This window comes from Ursus americanus, chromosome 12, assembly GCF_024610735.1.
Source record: "Ursus americanus isolate L20-20 chromosome 12, mUrsAme1.1.p, whole genome shotgun sequence".
NCBI lineage: Eukaryota > Metazoa > Chordata > Mammalia > Carnivora > Ursidae > Ursus > Ursus americanus.
Window position 1 is genome coordinate 50,751,718 of NC_142138.1, and position 20,744 is coordinate 50,772,461.

A 20,744-nucleotide genomic window follows, 5' to 3' on the forward strand; every position below is an offset into this window, starting at 1 on the left:
CAGGGCTAATTTGAACTCACATTTCCTTACCAATTTGGAGCTTTCTAATATCCTTTCAGGGTGTCCTATAAATCAATGGTTTGTCAAAGTGTGGGGCTCACTAGAGATACAAATTCTCAGTCCTCCTCCGAGACTGACGAAACAGTAAATTATGGGACCAGGGCCCTGCAGTCTTTGTTTGAACATCCCCTCCGGGTGATTTGATGCGCTTTACAGTTTAGAGGCATAGTTATCTAGTTATTTATATGTATAATAGAGAAGTGAATATAAAATAGTTTTAAGAACTTTTAGAACATGTTCTAGAAGCATTGATTTACTGACAAGTCATGCACACTAGACTGTGAAATTCTTCTTTTTAATTTTTAAAAAGATTTTATTTATTTATTTGAGAGAGAGAGAAAGAGAGAGAGCATGAGCAGGGGAGGGACAGAGGGAGAGGCATACTCCCCACTGAGCGGGGAGCCCAATCCAGAGCTCGATCCCAGGACGCTGGGATCATGACCTGAGCCACCCAGGCACCCTATACTGTGAAATTCTAATGAAGGTTCAAAGTCCATCATTACATCTTGAACATAAAGCCATGACTTATCAGTCAGGAATGTATACATTGCATCGCCCATGGGCAAGGGTCATTATGGACTGTAGATACACTATGGGCATGATTCTTGTTCTAGTTTCTTTTCTCTGATGTAATATGAGACTGATTTTGTTACATTTTGAGTTGAGAAAATTGGTATGATAAGTCTGCGTTTTATGTATGTTTGTTTTTGACTTTGATATTTCATTTAAAAATGAATTTAAACTCTGTAAAAGTTTAAAATAGTTTCAGATATTTTTCTTTCCACTTAAAGACTGTCAAAATATTCTGGCTCACCCCACAGGTAATGTCACCAGCCCAGACTTCTAGTAACACAAGTTAAGAACCCTTATGAAGATATTATTCAATAAGTAATCCACAATTATATCATTTAAAAAGTATGTCTGAGGGGGGAAAAAAGTAATTTATTTATTGTTACTGTTGTTGTTATTATTTTTCCTATTCTGCCATCTGGTACAGGCTCACTCTTTTATAAATTTATGAAGTTCAGGAAGAGTTCACACTGGAATATCCCCGCCTGTTATGGTAACTTGGTAACTGAGTATAGAAATTTATGACATCCTTCCTGTGAGAGAGGAAAGGTGTAGCTTTGTTCATGGAGAGGTCTTCTGTAAATTTCTTGTTTCATCAAGTGCTGGGGTTTATTTTACCCAAACGTAGATGAGATTTTAGACGATCTGACAGATGTTTAACCTGTCGTTAAGCAACGGAGACGCATTACCCCTCTCCACACTTGCGGAACCCCCCCCCCTGGTGTTCTGGGCGGTTGCCGTGGCAACGAGTACCCCACTCCTAAGAGTGTAGAGAGGGTATGGTTGCATTTTTGCCTTTTTATTCTGATTTTGTTGTATCGGCATCATCGTAAGCATAGTTTACACGGGTGTGAACTACACACAGAAACATACACAAACACACACTTTAAATGAAGAGAAAGGAAGGAAGGTTGTAGTCCCAGGTGTATTTTTCTCACTACTTTCGCTGGAATGGTGCATACGGATCCACTAAGTTGCTTTGTATAAAGGTGAGATCATTTACAGAACTTGCCTTGCTTCTAATAGTAGGGGTCGACTAACCCAGTGTTGTCGGGATTTATCATTTGTAAGAATCACCTAGAAGTCGTGTTAAAATGCTGATCCTACTCCAAAGGATCACATTCAATAGCTCTAGGATGGGGTTTAGGAATCTGTATTTTAAATCTAAATTACTGTAAGTGCTTCTGTTGCAGGTGATCCGTGTTCTACATTTTGGAAAACATTGGTCTCTAACATATTTTCACAGATAGATGCACTGGAGCTTGGCTTAATGGTTTCTTCTATTTTTAATGACTTGAATATGTAACTTTTAAAAGTAACAGTGGTTTTGTTTTCTATTATAATCTGTACAGCTTCATGACTTATAAAATAAGACTGTCCTCTTCAAAATATTATATCTGAGCAAGCTGGATAGTTTTTAAAAGTTCTAAGTCATTAGTTATAAAAAGGAGTAATGAATGTTTTCTTTGTGTTGTTAAAAATATCAGCTCTTCCTCTAAATTGTAAGAGCAGTCAAGTACACTTTTACTCTGTCAGTAACTCTTACCATAAAACAAATGCTCTCAAAGAGTCTTAGGAACAAATAAGGGCCTATTAAGTAAAAAGGCGCTTTTTGCTAAGTATCTCATTGATAAAAAGAAAACAAAACCTCCTAAGAATAATTGATTTTTCTTCTTCTATCTGAAAAGTTAATCACTAGTATATATCCTATCATAGTTTGATATGAATTAATTGCATAGTTCCCAATAGGTTTTAACTCTACATTTGCTAGTGTGTTCCATTTTATATGCATAATTAATTTATTACATGCAAAATTAATGTAAATTACGACTCTAGATATATTTTGCGGGACATATTTGCATGCTTTTCTAAGTGTTAAGTCCCACTTGTGAGAAAGTCTCAATGCAAAATTACTATGTTAGAAGATTTCTAGATATGCATTATAAATGAAAGGTTTCAAAATTTTTCCTTCACAAATAGTGAGGATCATTTGTGAGCAGGAATTGTAGGAATGGCTAGAGAACTTACCAGTTTGGTGTGGAAAAACTAATTCAAATTCTGCTTCTAGGGATTACAACATGGATTTTTTGACTTTGAGACATTTGATGTGGATGAATATGAACATTATGAGGTTTGTACATTTAAATTTTTTACAATATATAATTTCTTATTAATTAAAATCCCCTGTCCTCCAACACTCAGGTATTGCAGATTGAGTGGCTGCTAAAATAAAAGCATTCTGGAGTTTTCTATAGGTGTCAGTTTTGTCCTTTCAGCTTTGGTTATTGCCTTTGAACCAGGAATCACCAAAATTTTAGTTTGGGAAGATGTCGTATCTATAATATTCTTTCACCAAACCTCTGTTAACAATTACTTTGCACATTTAGTTTATAAGAAAAAATAATTTCAAAGTATAGTTTGATAGCAAAACTGAGTTACTCTGACTTTAAAAATTCAGGTTCTGTTTAAAACTAAACTGGACTTGTGCCTTGTAATATTTTTGACGGCATAAATTTTATTTTGAAATATGGCTGAATTTACCTAGTTCTACGAGTTGGCTGAATTTTTTCCCCATAACATCACGAAGCTTTCAAATAATGTCTTGCCTGTTCAGTGATGCAGAGTTTAGGCAAGGGCTGTCTCAGCTAGCTTGCGGTATAAGGAGACGCTGAAGAAGCAGTTAGCTTTTCTGGAAGATGGGAAGTCTGTAGAATGTGAGTAGGCCCAACATTCTAGGAAAGTGAGCTCATCTGTTGGGTTCTCTGGAGGACCTGTGCAATGTTATCACTACCCTTAGCAAGAGAGGATAGCCCTCCCACTTTGGGCTGTAGTTCAGGATGTCTGTTTGGATATCCTACTTGCATGTTAAACTTAACGTCTGAAAAGAAACTGACCATCTTTCGCTCACACATGGTCTTTTGCTTCATTCATCTGTATTAATGGCACCACCATCCTGCAGTTCACCCGGGCTCAAGAACAGAAATGTTTCTCTTTCCCTCCCCAATCTAACCAGTATTTGAATTCTTGGGCTGTGTTTCATCTTTCCTGTGTCCTTTCTGTTCTCACTTCTTTCCCTCTGGCTCAGGTGTTGCGCCCTCTCTTGCGGACTATTAGAAGCACTCTCTAATGAGCGCTGGCCCTTTTTCTCCTGTTGGTCTGTCTTTCACCCACGTGACTAAGTGATCTTAGAACAGAACTCTCATCATTTTTGTCCCCAAACTGCATTGCCGGGCAGAAATGGGGATAAACTCCTCTGTCCTGGCATTTTAGCGTGGATGGGTTCCAGGCCACCTTGCTAGCCTTGTCTCCTTTTGCTCACCGTGCGCCCTCTGCATGCCAGCCCTACGGAGCTGCGTGTTCCCTGCTTCCTGAGTGTCCCCATGCCCTGGCTGGCCTTCCTTTTTGCCAGATGCCAATCCCCTTTAATGTTTCCCCTCCTCCACTTCGTGTGGGTCACATCTACACAGATCATTACTCCCTTGAGTATTTTCTCCCCTCAATTTCATGTGTTACAATTTGTACTTTCCATGTTTTCTGTATCTTGGCTTTATTTTTCTTACTGGATTGGAAATTCCTTGTGGATAGGGCATGACTAAGTGGAAAATTTATACTGAGTACTTGGATAGAAAGATTTAACATCGTAAAACTGCTCTATCTCCTCAAATTAATAAGTTTAGTACAATTTATTAAAAATCTTGAGGGTTTTTTTTAACCACAAAAGCGTTGTTATCATGGCATTTTTAGTAGTGGCAAAAGAATCCACCCCCTCAAGCCCCACCCCCATCCCAACTAGAAACTCATAAGGAAGGTTGAATAACCTACAGTATACACACACCATGAATGTTATATGGTGATGTGAAACAGTGAATTTGAGCTATACCACTTATCTTGGAATGATTTCTATAATATATCGTTTAGAAGAAAACATACAGATAAGTGCTCATAATACAATCCTCTCCATTAATAAACAATAATGAGATCCCATTTCACCCATATATGTAGCTCTGTATCATATGAGCAGAGCTGATTTCCTGTGCAGCTAATAAAGCTTCAATTTTAGAGACTCCCTCCCCGCACTTGCATGGGCACCTTTTAAGGTCCTGTACCTAATTTTGTATTCATAATTTTGTGTTCTTTTCTTAAAGTGGACATCCGTTAAAGGAGATATTGGGGTGGGGATTCAGGAGGGGGAAGGAACAAATACCACAATAAAGAGAAAAACTTAGTTGACTTTTTTTTTTTAAGATTTTATTTATTTATTTGACAGAGAGAGATAGCGAGAGAAGGAACACAAGCAGGGGGAGTGTGAGAGGGAGAAGCAGGCTTCCTGCTGAGCAGGAAGCCCGATGCGGGGCTCGATCCCAGGACCCTGGGATCATGACCTGAGCTGAAGGCAGATGCTTAATGACTGAGCCACCCAGGCGCCCCCTTAGTTGACATTTTACTTATTCCTTCATCTTTTTTTTTAAACTTTAATGTTGATGTTGAGAGGTAGTTGGAAAAGCTGTTGAAAAACCTGAAACAGACCATATAGTTTCATTCTTGCAAACCAACCAGCCAACCAACTGGCCAACCAAACGGCCAACCAAAAAAGTCTGTTAAGAATGTGATCATAGCCTTACCTGAATAAACAACAACAATAACAACAACAACTCAGGTAATAATGGGAGCCCGGAGGCAGTTGGTGAACGTTTGAAAAGTTTTCTGTCAGATTACTTACTTTCTGAGAATGATATATCCGTTCTGTCATAAAGCCCGGGAAAAGAAAATCACAAAGAGAAGTACGCTTTTCGGGGAGTGAGCATTTTATAGATGCTACTTAATGAATAAATAAAGGCACTCTCTTCCCAACCATCTGTGGGCCTGATCCTTTCTTGTCGTAATTTCTCTCACTGTTCTCTCACCTGCTTTAGCGAGTTTGGACATTGGGTGAACTTGTGGGATAGCTAGATACACATATTTCATGTGTTCCAACAACGTTGGTATTCCAGTGAAGACATTGTGGTTTTCAAAGTAAGATTTTATCATTGACAGCAAATTAGGAGAATGTAAGTCTTAGATTAGTGTGGAATGTTCAGGATGAAGGTTTTCAAAGGCGCTTCTTGACTGAACTACGTTTAATATATAATTTGGCTCAAGAAAAAGCCTAAATTAATGAGACTGCCTCTCTGTGTGAGATTGAAGGGTAGTTTTATGATAAGAATGCCAAATGTTGTTAGTGACAAGGTCAGCAGAACATGGGAAATACTCATTTTATAAAGTCTAGAGGTAAACCTTTGCTCATTCTACAAAAGGTTATATCCATTTTCCTCCTGTGATTCATGGGTCTAGAGCAGCGTTGTCCAATAGAAATACAATGAGAATTATAGATATTTTAAACATTCTAGTAGCCACATTTAGAAAAAGTAAAACGAAATGATGAAATTCATTTTAATATATTTTACTTAATCCAGTATACCCAAAATATCATTTCAACATGTAATCAATATAAAAATTATTAATGAAGTATTTTACATTTTTATTTTTGAATTAAGCCTTCAAATCTCAGCATGTGCTCTATGGCACATCTCAGTTTGGACCAGTCACTTTTTTTTTTTTTTTTTTTAAGTAGGCACCATACCCAGCATGCAGCCCAATATGGGGTTTGAGCTGAGATTAATAATGAGATGCTTAACCGACTGAGCCACCAGGAACCCCTGGACTAGTCACATTTCAAGCACTCAGTAGCTGCATGTAGCTAGAGGCACATTCTGCAGGGACAGGCTTGGCCGTGAACTACCGGGGTCCCTCAGAATGACGTGAAGCCTGGGACAAGCGGAACAGGTTATGAGGCCTTGCTTCAGTTGATCTAATTATTCACATAAGAGTTAAAGCCCTGTCATATTTAGAAGGCTTGGGGTAAGCTATCTCAGGCTCTTGCTTAATTCTCATGGGACTTGCAAAATGGCCCATTAATTGATGAACAGACGTATTTTCCAAAATGTGGTCTTTCAGGCCCTTTACCAAGCTGTTGAACTGTGCATTCTTCACACTGGTGCAGATCAAACCGCTGTAACGCTGGCAGCTATGCCATGAAGGTCCCATGAAGTGACTGCAGGAAGGCGGTCCCAAAACTTCTCCTACGAATCAGTGTCCAACATTCATACTTTCTAGCAGGTTTCTCAAGGTACTTTCAAAGAACTAAGAGAGCAGCCACTCCTTTGAAATGTACCATTCATGGGTTCCTTTGAAAAGTGGAAATAAACCTTTTGCCCTCGGGAACAGCAGTGAACATGAAAGAGCTCGAGTATTCAAATTATGTTCCTGTGGGTATGTGAGGAGCCGTACCCTCACATACCTCTGTGTGGTCACTGCTCATGTAGGATAATATCCTGCTTGTGAGACCCGGAAGTAGCAGCCATACACAGAGTCCGCCTTCAGTCAGCCTTTTTAAAATTCTTTTTTGGAGAACCATCCTTACCAAATAAGGCCTTGACGAAAATTAATGGTGCTGCTCGTGAGCATTATTTTAAGTCATTATTCCTCAAAGAGAACTTGAGGTTGTGTCTTTCATTTGTTATTTGGATGTCTCTGAGGGGCTTTCTATGGTTAACTGGAAGGCTGCCATTTTGGATAATGTCTCTTTGTTGGCCACACATAGATAAACTCCCAGAGCAGCATCCTGTCCCCGGGAGAAGGGAGGAAGAGAGAAAGGCAAAGAAACAAGCTTCAGGGGCAGCATGTGGAGATGCCTCATCACCGTGGCTGGCATTTATTACCCATCCAGGATTCGGCCCGTGTAATTGCTAGGAGTTGCGTTAAGTACTTTTTTGGGGATTAGATGGAGCTTGAAGTTTACATAAAGCCTACTTCAAAAATGAAGAAATTACTTTGACTTCATTCTTGGGATTATTTTACATCTTTCATTATCTTTTTTTTTTGCCCTCACAAATCATTCCTTTTTTGAGGAAAAAAAAAGTGCTTTCGGTGAAGTAGCATTGTCAGTGTGAGGATAGTTCCCGAGTTATTGACCTGACACTTTGTTTTCACAGCTGCCAACCCGGGGCCACTTTACCAGTGGTTACTTGATGGGTGCGGTTAGAGTCGCCCCTGACTACGGCAGGCCTGGTGACGGACCGACGGGTTACTGCCCGCTTGAGCGAGGAGTCACAGTGCAGGGCCTTCTTTTGTTTCTCTCATCAAGGCGCACGTGGAAAAGGATAATATTTGCTCAGCGCCCTGTGATTATAGCTCACAGCTGTTGAGGACTGGCCTGGGGCCTCTGGCTGCTCTGGTCCCTGCCCAGGCAACTCCATTCTGTTTCACTGGGTGGGAAGCTTTGTCCAACAGAAATAATGGTGTACAGATAAACTTTTGTTATGTGAGGGTCAAGAAGCTGCATTACACTGTTTATGGCCTCAAGTTGATGACTTTTCAGTTTGTTTATTGAACAGATGTTTATTAAGTACCTCCTGTTTTCTCAGCATATTTGCTAGGTTCAATACCCGCCCCCCCCCCCCCCCCCCGAGGCTCCCTGCAATTTCATCTCTTCATGTGTGGGGTTGGAGCCTTCGTTCTTATCATCTACTCTCTTAGAATCCATATTTTCTTGCGGATGTTATCATGTCTGACCTTTGTCACAAGCCCCGTCTTTGTGCTTATCAGATTAGTTGTCTATGCAGAATTTCTCCATCCATGGCAGGCTGAATGTGGAAAATTTTGCTCCTGAGATAGTCTAGCAATTTATAAGTCATTATTATTGACTGTCTTCACCTACAGGGTATTCTTTTGGGAAAAGAGCATTGCTATTCTAGAAGGCTATTTCACATTATCTTAGCCACATTACAATGGCGCACAGGTGGGAACGGCTTACAAGGAAGTGTTGGTCAATTCTGGATGTCTGGGAGTGGGTCTTGACTCTTGGGCCTCTTCCATATTACTATCAGAAAATTAGAAATTGAGTCCGATTATATCAGTCTCCCACATTAAGTCCTCCATGGGCTAAACACTGACCAAAAGTGTGGAGGAAATGCAAACTCCTTAATATGGCCCCAAAGGCCCTCTTGACATGGGTTTTCCTTTCCCTCCACTCTTAATCCTTTTCCCTTCCCTTCTCAGACCCAAATCCACGTAGCTTCCCGGACAGCAGCACTTCTTCATGCTTTTGTGCCTTCCAACATGCTCTCGATCCCCCTCCTGCCTGTGATCCCTTCTTTCCTGCCCACCATATTTACGTAGATGTTTCTAAGTCATTCTCTGCTCTGTGGGAGCTCTTCTCACACAATGTTGCTTGATACTCCGTTTATACATCTGTGTCTTCCCTGCACTCTGCCTCCTTGAGCTCAGGAACCGTGTCTTAACTCCTCTTAGTATGAGTAAGTAACCCAGTAGAGTAGTATACTCGTAATGGGCTCCCATTAAATGTTTATAGAATGAAAGAATAAATAAATGATTGAATGAATACTAAAAACAGGAGTAAAGCACCTTCCAGGATATTTGATATAATCTGTTAACGATAACTACTTTTCAATGGATAGTGCATTCTGATTTTGTAGTAACACTCCTGGGGAAAGAGGTACTGACTGTGGTAGACAACATCTTTAAATGATGTTTCTTTCTTTCATTACCGGCCAATCTATGCTTCAGGAGTGAGTGTTGTTTTTGTTTTTAAGTTTTAAAAAAAAAGATTTTATTTATTTATTTGAGAGAGAGAGAGAGCATGAGCAGGGGGAGTGGCAGTGGGAGGGGGAGAAACAGGCTCCCTGCTGAGCAGGGAGCCCAATGTGGGACTCAATCCCAGGATCCTGAGATCATGACCTGAGCTAAAGGCAGGTGCTTAACCAACTGAGCCACTCAGGCGCCCAAGAGTGAGTTGTTTTTTTTTTTAAACCAGTGATGTGCAACACAGATTGCTAGGTATTACAATCTTCAACCAGGCTGTCATCAATTAAGTTTAATATATGAGCAGAGACTATCTCCAGGTTGGCTATGTCATCCTTCATTGCAATTAATAAGTAAATTGTCAAGCTAACTGGGTGGTCTGGACTCCCAAGGATGGCCTTCTGTTAGTACCTTGAGCACGAAGGTTAGGTCTCCCATTGCTCAATGTGCCAGCCCAGGTCAATTATAGGACTTACTGATGTTGAACAACCGAGGTGTGATGTTTCAAGACTTTGCTTTGGATTAGAGTTTGTCTACCAAACTAGAATGTAATCTGGGTGTTGTTTGCTTGGTCTGCCCTCTTGTTCACGGATTACGGAACTGGAAATGTGGGAATTTCCGCCCTTGTTATTGTGAATTCCTGCTGTAGAGCTGGAGTGAAGCAAGCTGCAGAGTGCAGGTAGGTGAGCACATCCTCACCACCTGGAGGAACTGTGGAGGTATGCCTCCCACAGGAATTTGACTACTCAAAGAACTGTTAGAAGCATTTCCCTGGAGTTATCCTGTAGTACTGATTATACCATTTAAAGGCTACAAGTTCAAGGAAGCAGAGCTCCTTCCCGGACGCTGCAGCTACTAATGTGGAGGGACCCAGTGTTGCCACATCTACTAATCCAGTATTCCCGTTGCTGGTTCAAAAATCGTGTTGGTTACCTCTATAAAATGGTTTGAGGTCTACCTTGTCCTAAGAAGTTCCCATGGTTTTTTCTTCCTCTTTAATTGCTGTTCAGTTTCTGTCCCTTCTTTTACCTCCAAGCTTTTTAAGAGAGCAGTCTTGACTCTCTTATTAGTCAGTCGGTTGGTTATGGTCTGTCCTTTACCTTTGTAAGGCTCATGAAACTGTCCTTGCTCATTGAAAAGTCAGCAAACCAGATGGTTGTGTTTGGTCTCCCTCCTACTTGATTTGTCCTGTGGCCACTCTCTAATTCTGGACGCTCCCTTTCCTTCCCTAACTTCTAAGGTTCCATCTCTTGCTTTTCTCTTCCTTGCATCTTTGGCCATCTTTCTCAGTCTCCTTTGCAAGCACTTTCTCTTCCTTTGCCCACCTGAAACGCTGCCCTTCTTTAGGGCTCTGGTTTGTGGTTGAACACACTTTCTCCGAGTGAGGGCACCTGCCTCCAAGTTTTAACAATCGTCTATGTGCTTGTGGCCTCAAATTGCCGTGTCTTGCGCAGTGGCACCTGCAAACGTGCCCTGGCCTCCTGGGGCCTACATCAGCAGACACGTCACTGGTCTGAGCTGCTGGAGCAGCCGCCTAAGTGTTTTCTACCACTCATGTCTCCCCACCCCAGCTGGAGTGAGCACAGGTGAAACAAGCACCCACATGGGGCCCTCCTCTTTCCCTCCACCACACTGTCTCTCTCCAAAGCAAATCTAAATTAATAATCTAGAGCTTAATTATCTAAAGCCAGATGGCATGGCATTTTAATTTAAACCAAATAACTCAAATATTTGCTTTGCTTTGAGAACATAAAGTGCCAATTACTGCAGCATGTTTGTCTTTATGTGATACAACTATACCTTTGACACTATTTTATTGTTTTAGAAATTAGGGAAATATGAGGAAGGTACTTTTTAATGAATAAAAGAAGACTTGGTAGTTCTTTTTGATTTTTCAAATAGTCTTGTGCCATTGTTAAATCTCTTATATACCTCTATTATAGCTCTTTTCAAAGTGTAATGCAACTTTTTTTTTTAATTGGTGTCTTAGTCTGAGCTTCTATAACAAAAATACCATAGACTGGGTGGTTTAAACAACAAACAATTATTTCTCACAGTGCTGGAGGCTGTGGCCGTATTCTTCCTGTGTCTTCACATGGTAGAAGGGCAAGGGCAACGATTATCCCATTCATGAAGGCTCCATCCTTATGACCTCACTGCCACCCAAAGACCCCACCTCCAAATAGGATCATACTGGGGATTAGGTTTTGACATATGAATTTTGAGGGGACACGAACGTTCAGTCTATAGCAGTGGGTACAAGGTAGAGCTAATCACACCCACCGCATAGGGTTGCTGTAGCATGAAATGAGTTGCATGTAACCGAGTAGTGCCTAGCACCCAGTGCTTTATATGTATTTGCACCTATTATTATTACTGTTCTTCATCACTTCCACTTGCTTTCAGGCTCCTTAGGAGCACAGAGAAAGTACTTTTTATTATTTTATGTGTGACACCAAGTTATAGTCCTTGACATATAATAAAGACTCAGCAAATGTTTTAAGGAATGTTGGATTGTGTTTAAACACTGTCCATGTTGTCTTAGAAAACATATCTGTTGATAAAGGGAATCAATGCTGTAATTGTTGACCTCAAGGTCTATCTTTCCTGTTTTACTGTCTGTTCATTACAATTGTAAAAGGCCAAACGATTTTCAGTGTTGGGACTGAAAATGTATTTGCGACCATTACGACAGAGGCATGCCTTACCGGCGTAGATGTATTTCTTAGAAGTTGTAAAAATTTATGTTTTCAAGTCAAATTATGTTTTCTTTTTATTTTTTCAGTTTTAATACTGTCTACTTTATAAGCCACCTTGATTTCTGTTTCTTTTTCTTTTTTTCAAATTATATTTTAAATGCACCAGCAGAGTTAGCTATTTCAAAGAAATCTGGTTGTAGACTGAATCTTTTGTAGACTGAAGAATCCTATAGTAAAGTGAGTATTAACACTTAAGTATATCAGTTACAGGAATTCAAATTGTTAATTTTATTTTCTTATAGTGAAGAGCAGGTGCAGTTTCCTACGTAGTACTTGGTAGGCAGTAGTAGGCTTTGGAACGTAAGAGGTAAAACCATCCTCTTGCCTCATCCTTGCTGAGATGTTTGTCAGATGTGGTAGGGCTGGAAAGTACCTTCAGTTCCTGTCTGATCGAGATTTCTTTGAAGTGTGTGTGTATATTTAATTAGAAAACCAATTTGTGTCATCTTAAATATTTTATTATTGATAAATATTGATATTTATATAATTCACTGTGAAAGGAGGCACAAATATTAATATGGGAAGCTTACTGAAGTAAGCTTATGTTATATTAGTCAGTTGAAAGCTGTAACTTTCTTTTTTTTTTTTTTTTTAAAGATTTTATTTATTTATTTGACAGAGATAGAAACAGCCAGTGAGAGAGGGAACACAAGCAGGGGGAGTGGGAGAGGAAGAAGCAGGCTCATAGCGGAAGAGCCTGATGTGGGGCTCGATCCCGTAACGCTGGGACCACGCCCTGAGCCAAAGGCAGACGCTTAACCGCTGTGCCACCCAGGCGCCCCGAAAGCTGTAACTTTCTTATTAATTTTTTTTCAGATTTGGATCTAAGACCCAAATCTCATTGTTTACTCCATCCACCTTATCCAAGCTACTGAATATAGTCCAATATTATCTAATGTTTATCTTTTTGGGTAGGCAGATTTGCAAACATATTCTTTTGGTTGTGAATGTATCTTAGTGAGTCCACTGTCTCTCTCCATATGATTGATTATAAAAGGTTACTGTTTAACCAAGTGGATGTCTATAATCCAAATAAACAGAGGTAGCACAATATATTTATCTAGGTTTACTTAGTGGTCAAGGATACAGAAGTAGTGAACATAGAAATCTATTTTCTTTTACTGTTCATACAGAATTGCCTTTAGCCTTTTGATGATTACAGCATACCTTTATTTTTGAAAATTTAAATAATGTTTTAAGCTTATTAATTATTTAAGAGGGATATTGGAGCATTAGAGATTCTTTGTTCAAATTGTTATGAGTAGATAGTTATGCCTGAGATACAATTTGGCATATGTAATCATAACACTCAGTAGCTCTAAGATTTTATTTCTGGTATTATGGGGATATTGTATTTATTATAGTTAGATTAATGCAGTTCAGACATTTATAAGGTGTCATGTAAGGTTTCATTTATAACTTTTTATAGCTGGAAAGAAACATCTCATTTTAAACATAGAAATTGTACAGCTAGGTTTTGATTTTCATGAAAACTGTAAATGATGATAGTAGTGTAAGTCATTAAAGTAGAGGCTCCATTTCCTTGATGGTATTACTCCAATTAATCTAACAAATACCTAAAAGCTCTTACAGTAGAATGAAAACTGTATTTGATACATATTCCTACCATTGAGGGTATGTGCCATGTGGTGGTGGAAGAGAAAGCCTTTTTAATGAATAGTCTTGACCTGGTAAAGAGAACTGCTTTCCTTCCCAGCCTGGGGAGGTGTCTGTGCAGTGCTAGAGGGCCTCTGGGGTGGAGATGGGGACTAGAAGTTGGGCCTGGTGGTGGGGTGGGGGTGGGCTTGTGGGTGGGCTAAAGAATGCTTATGAGAAGAAGTGATACATATATTTTATGATGCATTGCACAGATGTGTCTCAATTCCTGCAAATCTTGGGTACCTTCAGCCCTGCCCCAGTGTTCCATGGGCTTAGAGGCCCATCGGGAAGGGAAGGGAAGGAAGTGGAGGAGATAATCGAGCAGTGGGAGGATGCTGGGCCCCTTCCCTGGTCTTCAAGCCTTTTCTGAGGATCCTTTAGAGAGTGTAGACCAGAGGTTGACAACTGGTGATCAAAGGTGGCCCACAGGTGTGTTTCATTTGGCTTCATTTTATTTTAAAAACTTAATTTAAAATAGTCAACATCAAATACATAGAGATTCACATGAAAACCCATTCAGCCGGTCAGCCACATTCAGTTAGCCTTTCCTGCAGGGCGACTCTTTAGCCAGAGCTGAGGAGCCACCTGCCTTTATTTATGTCTCTCACCTGGCCTGTGTAGCTGTTTGCATTTGCAAACCCTGCGGGAGACCTTGGCTGACTTCTTTTGTGGTGTACCTCCAAGGTTTGATGATCCTGTGTTCCTCGCTCCTGCCTCCTTCCGTTTCCCAGTTGAAAGTCAGCATTGACAACAGTAGCAACCTATAAAAACAGAAAAAAAAAAAAAAAGAAAAGAAAGTATGTTCATTATGACCCTGATATTTTAGATTTTTTTCATATGTTTACCATGTTCATGGAAAGTGCTTATATTTCCTTTTATCTTCTTTTCCTTTACTTATTGTGGAGACAAGCAATGTTTGTTTTCATTTCATTTCATTGCAGAGTAGCCAGGAGACAGAATTATTTTAAGCAAAGTACCTCCACTTTAAGTAAAGTTTTTAAAACTTTTCAAACTGTCTAGATAACAAAACTTTTTCTGAACCGGATTGAAATATCATTTTGAGAATCGGATGCATGTTTTTATTTTAAGCTGTATTATTACTTTGTCTTCATGTATGTCTAATAGTACTAGCAGAGCGAAAAGCAGTTTTATTTGTAAGGGTTTCCTAAATTGTATAAGAATTATAAAATATTTTTCTTCTCTTTTTTCACAAAATTCTACCAGCGAGTTGAAAATGGTGACTTCAACTGGATTGTTCCAGGAAAATTTTTAGCATTTAGTGGACCACATCCAAAAAGCAAAGTTGAAAATGGTAGGTTTTTCTTTACTTTACCATCCAACAATTTATTTCAGTTCATCTTTAATTTCTTAATTTCCTCAGATAATCCTTTCTTTTGGTAATAGTCTCCAAAGAATATTTATTTATTAAAAAATTGAACAGTAGTAATTAGTATGTTAAATATTATAGTTTAGTAGGTGGAGCTATAATCCTGTTTTAAAACTAGAAAATTTTGGGGGCGCCTGGGTGGCTCAGTTGGTTAAGTGTCTGCCTTCAGCTCAGGTTGTGATCCCAGGGTCCTGGGATGGAGCCCCACATCGGGCTCCCTGCTTCTCCTTCTGCATCTGCCTCGCTTTCTCTCTGTCTCTCATGAATTAAAAAAAAAAAAAATCTAAAAAAAAAAAATTGAAAATTTTTAAATTGTCATAAATAGGCACTTTACCTGACCCAGTTATCAAAGAAGAATCTGAGAAGCAAGCTGGTCAAGCTAGTAAGCAGATTGTTGAATTCTGTCAGTGGTTCTGGGATTTATTCGGTGGTGGAGTGCTGCATCAGGGTATTCTTTGGTGGACAGCAACAGTGATGATGTCAATAGGTTCATTTATTGAGTACTTGCTATACACTAGTTACCGTCTAAGCACCACATTATCTCATTTAATACACACTCCTATGAGATATAGGTACATTTATCACCATTTTGGAGAGGAAGAAACTGAGGCTTATGAGTAGGGAATTTGCCCAGAGTCATAGGGGGAACTGGACTCCATCCCAGAGCTGGGCTCCTAAACATTGCCACCACACTGATCTATTTAGTTCCATTGTGACAACGAGAACACCTGTCTAGCTGACAGTAATTAAATTACTCGTTTGCACTATGTGTATGGCCAGGGGCATACATATTCAGGAAAACAAAAAAAGCAAAACAAAGAAGCAGCCTCTTGAATGAAACAGACTCAGCTCTGTGAGTTTTCCCATTTATATTTATTTTCTATTTATTTATTTTCATCTGCCAACATTCCTAGAAGATAAGTAATGATAGGCACCAAAGGTTTAAGAATAATTTATGGGAGGAGTACATAAAATTAGAAAATTTCACCTATGAACATAATAGCTCCTTTTTTTTTTTTTTTTGCTCTTTATCTGGTCATAGACCTGGAACATCAGTCTTTTGAGGGAACATAATCTGAAACCCTGAGTTTTGATTTATTCTTTTATCACCATTGTCTTCCTAAGTATTAATTCTAAGATCCACTTTCCTTGTCTGTTGTGAATCGTGCATTCAGATGTGCTGATGTGTTTGAGCTTCCGGAGATGCTTCTGAGTTCATACCCACCACATACCTTCCAGGGAACTCTGTTTGAATCATGGTTTCCCTGTGATGGGTAATGTGAGTCTAGGGAGTTAAGCTACCAAATAGGAGTCTTCTATACTGAAGCCAGAATTACATCTTCTCATTCCTGAATTTGCTAATGAATCTATTTTGTTCCAGACACTGATCAACCTCTATCATGTTGGGTTCTCATGTCCCCAGGAGGGACATGTTCAGTGTCTAAGGAAACTGCTTTCTTGGCAGTTGGTCTTTTAAGACAGAATTGATTCAGTTTACCTTTGGCCTTCTGTGCAAAATGATCTGACTCAGACCCAGAAAATCTTAGAAGGCATGTGGCTTCAGTGGAGGCTTTGTTGGTGGGTGCCCGTTTGATGAAGTTGTAAGAATTTTGCTATATAGGATTCCTGTGTTTTATGACATTTTCTTCAAGAGAAGATGAGAGGTGTAATTTACAGAATCATTTAAAATATTTTTAGAGAGATAATACATGCTTATATTAAAAAATAAAATGCTGATGAATTAATAAAAAGCACATAAAAATGACCTATAATTATTCTACCCAAGTTTTCTAGGGCTAGGAGTTGGTGGTGGGATTATGGGAATTTTAAATTTCTTTTCATCTGCTTCTCTTTATTTGTGTGCGCACATTCTTTCCCTCTTCCAGTGAACACACACACACACACACACACACACAAACCTTTCTTCCTTTATAGCATAGCATCATGAGCACTGTCTTTTAAAAAAATGTATGTATGTATATATTTATTTATTTTAGAGAGGGAGTGAGAAAGGGTGAAGGAGGGAGAGGGGCAGAGGGAGAGGGGGAGAGAGAATCTCAAGCAGACTTCCCACTGAGCGCAGAGCCCCACACAGGGCTCGATCTCATGACCCTGAGATCATGACCTGAGCCAAAATGAAAAGTGGGCCGCGTAACTGACTAAGCCACCCAGGCGCCCCATGATTACTGTCTTATATCAGCTTTTTTCACTTAACATATCACAGCCTTCTTTCCATGGTAGTGAATGTCGATTTGTTATTATACTTTTCCATGACTGCATTGTATATTATTCAGCGATGTGCCATAATGCTGTTACTTTTTGAATGATATCTACATTGTTTACAGTTTCTCACTGTTCATGGTTGGCAAATGTTCATACATTTCTTTGTAGTTCTCCTTTCCCCTTTAAATTCTTAAGTAGGATACAAGGCTAAGAATATTTTGTGTGACAATTCTTTTTTTTTTTTTTAATCGAAGAGCAGTTGACCTACAATATTGTATTAGTTTCAGATATACAAGATAGTGATTGGGTATTTCTCTACATTAGGACCTGGTCCCCACATTCAGTCTAGTTGCCATCTGTCAGCATGCACAGTTGTTACATTATTATGGACTGTATTCCCTATGCTGTATATTACATCCCTGTGTCTTGTTTATTTTATAACGGGAAGCTTATACCTTCTTCGTTGTCGAAAATCTTTAAAAATTCCTTTTGGTTGCATATTATAATGTTGGGAAATAATTTAGCTACATTTGCTTATATTCCAGGAATGGGGCTCACAATCCTTTTGTGTATGTGTCATCTCTTTAAGAATCAGAACCACCCTCTAGGGGGGGTAGTAGTTATTTTAGGGAAGAGAAGATAGAGGCTCAGAGGAGCTACCTCACTTGCCCAGATTTACAAGCCAGAAAGTGGCAGTGTGTAGATTCAAATGCAGGTCTCTTTGATTCCAAATTCTGTGTTCTTTTTCATCTTACTACAGAGGAAGTACACGTTCACTATGGAAAATTTAAGCAATACAGAGAAAAAGTCACCTGTAATTATATAATCTAGAAATAAACACTTAAGATACTGCTCTATATGTATCTCTCCCCCCCATGCATCTATTGTGCCCTCTTACATTGAGAAAAAGAAGGTCTGAAAGCGCTGTTTACCTAGTATTTGTTTTTTATGATATCTAGGACAATTTCATTTAAGGCAGCTATTAGTAAATATTGACATTTTCCTGGACTCCCCATTTTAAGATCGGATAGTCACTAGAAGCTTCATCAGATTTTTTGTAAAAGGACTTTAACTTTGTAAGTCTTTTTTGAGCTTAAGAAAATAATTGCGTGATGTAATTAATAAACTTGATCCAATTACAGTGAAATCTAGGTGCTTGCTTTTTTTTTTTTTTAATTGAGAAACTGTTCCCGAGGAGGCTGAAAATCATGTTAGGGGTTTGTTAATAGAAAAGGTAGATTTTACAGAAATTAACACTCAAATAGCTGTTGCTAGGATGTAGCCAAAGACGCCCTAAAATCCTGGGATCTGGGCAGAATGCATTTTAAGAGTCTTATGTGTGTGTTGTGTCAACACAGAGCAAGTAGAGTTTGTTACAATCATCTTGGTTCACATTGTTATGATGGTGGGGACGAGAAGACCCCTGCCTTTTTTTTTTGGTTAAATAAATTTGCATTGCTACATGAATAATAAAGCAGTAGAATGAAACATATTTTAGATTTCCAGTTTTCCCCCAAATCCCCCAAACTCTCAGGTGGCAACGTCTTTCTCCTCTCTTAAAAGAAAGAAAGAAGAAAGAAAGAAAGAAAGAAAGAAAGAAAGAAAGAAAGAAAGAAAGAAAAGAAAGAAAGAAAGAAAAAGAAAAGAAAGCAAGCACAGAGAAAGACAGCCTGAGGCAGGGAGTGGCAACAATTTGAGTGGCTCGGGCAGTGGAACCCGACTCCGCCCCTTACTGGTTGTGTGAACTTCCCAGACAGAGCTCTACAACTTCTCTGAGCCTCAGTTTCCTTCGATGTCAAACCGGGGAAATAGGACGCACGATGCAGGCATCTCGCGGCGATTGGAGATACTAGACGAAGTGTCTTGCATAGTGTCAGGCACATGATAGCAGATATTCTGATTACATTTTTCTCATTAATGAGCCTAAATAAACATTTTATTGCTTACTACATTTATCTGCCCATTTTGAAGTTTAAACTTAAAAAAAAAAGATTTTATTTATTTGAGAGAGAGAGAAAGAGCGAGCTAGCACAAAAGGGGGGGCAGAAATTGACTCCCCACTGAGCAGGGAGCCGACGTGGGGCTCCATCCCAGGACCCTGGGATCCTGACCTGAGCCAAAGGCAGATGCTTAGCCGAGGGAGCCACCGAGGCGCCCCAGATTTATACTTTAATAATGACTTGGTGGACTAGTCGTTTGACTGCTGTTCTTCAGGGTTCTAACTTTAAATGAGGGGCTGGGAAGAGAGGAATTTTAAATCTCTCCGCTCTGAAAATTGTCTTTGTGTCTGGTCGGCTCTTGGGCTCTGTGCTTTACTGATGCCAGGGCGCCGTCTAGTGGCCAAATGGAAAAAGGGACTGATGAATACCCTCTCCGCTCTGCAGGAGGCTAAAACCAGTCCCAAATGCATTGATAACACCCACAAACAGTAATTCAGAGGTCATAGGATATTTTCACTGTCGTGGGTTATAACTCACTTGAAACAGTTTTGAGGATTTTAAAGAAACCTGATCACCGACTCTAGGAAGTGTAGCCCCTACTGTTCATATAGCGTTCCTTTATTTGGAGACCTAAGAGTCAAGTTGGATCTTACTTGAAATCAGCCCCAAAACAGTTCCTGGAATCTGACTGCCAGGGTTCAAATGCTGCCCCTATCTCTTACTAGCTGTGTGTGCCTGGGCTAGTTTACTTTTCTAAGCAGCAATAACTGGGTAATTGCAAGGTTTAATGAGATGATCCATATAAAGCACTTCGTTTAGTGCCTGGCACATAGTAAGTGGTTAGTAAACGTGAGTTATGATTATTATCATTATTGGTATTATTTCAATGTCCTATTGCCATATTTGGATAACTGTCCAGTTTTTTTAACCCAGATATACACATAGCTTCTCTTAATAGTTGTTTTAGGTATATTACCTATAATGCCATTTACTCCTGAGAGAAATTAATATATAAGAAGAAACTTCTTCCTCCTCTTCTTCTTGGTGGAGGAGGGGAGGGGACAGACACCAAACCAACCATTAGTACATCTGGTAACAGGTGCTGTCACAGAGGTGCCAAGTGTGCTAGAAACCCAGGGTCAGGAGTGCTCATCAGCCTGCCACACCAGGGGAAGACTTCCCATGGGTTTCTGAGTCCTCTCCTTCCCATTCTTACCTGATAGAAAAGCTCATTTCTTATGCCAACTGATGTGGCTTGAAGTGGGTCTGTAAGCCACGAGCCAAGAAAGAATTCTTGAGATGTTTTCAGCGCAAGGAGGTATTTTTATTACAGCATAGGGACAGGACCCGTGGGCAGAAAGATCTGCCCCGGCATAGGGATGGTGTGGAGCAATTGATTAGATATTTTGGAATCGTGGGAGGTAAAGACAAAGGAAGTTTCCAAGAGGATTTTCATATGCTAAAGACTCACAGGATGCCCAAGGCCTAGCAGTTGTCAAACTCAGG

At 39.6% G+C, this 20,744-nt stretch overlaps 1 protein-coding gene across 9 annotated transcripts in view; it reads left to right on the top strand.

The window, feature by feature from the left end:
• Positions 1 to 20,744, top strand: part of CDC14A (cell division cycle 14A) — a 190,235-nt gene that overhangs the window by 108,144 nt on the left and 61,347 nt on the right. For all 9 annotated transcript variants that reach the window (XM_045801664.2, XM_045801666.2, XM_045801667.2 and 6 more), the window contains 2 exons: positions 2,699 to 2,761; positions 14,913 to 15,000. In XM_045801664.2, the coding sequence (XP_045657620.1) occupies positions 2,699 to 2,761; positions 14,913 to 15,000 (151 nt within the window). The remainder of the gene's footprint in view (positions 1 to 2,698; positions 2,762 to 14,912; positions 15,001 to 20,744) is intronic.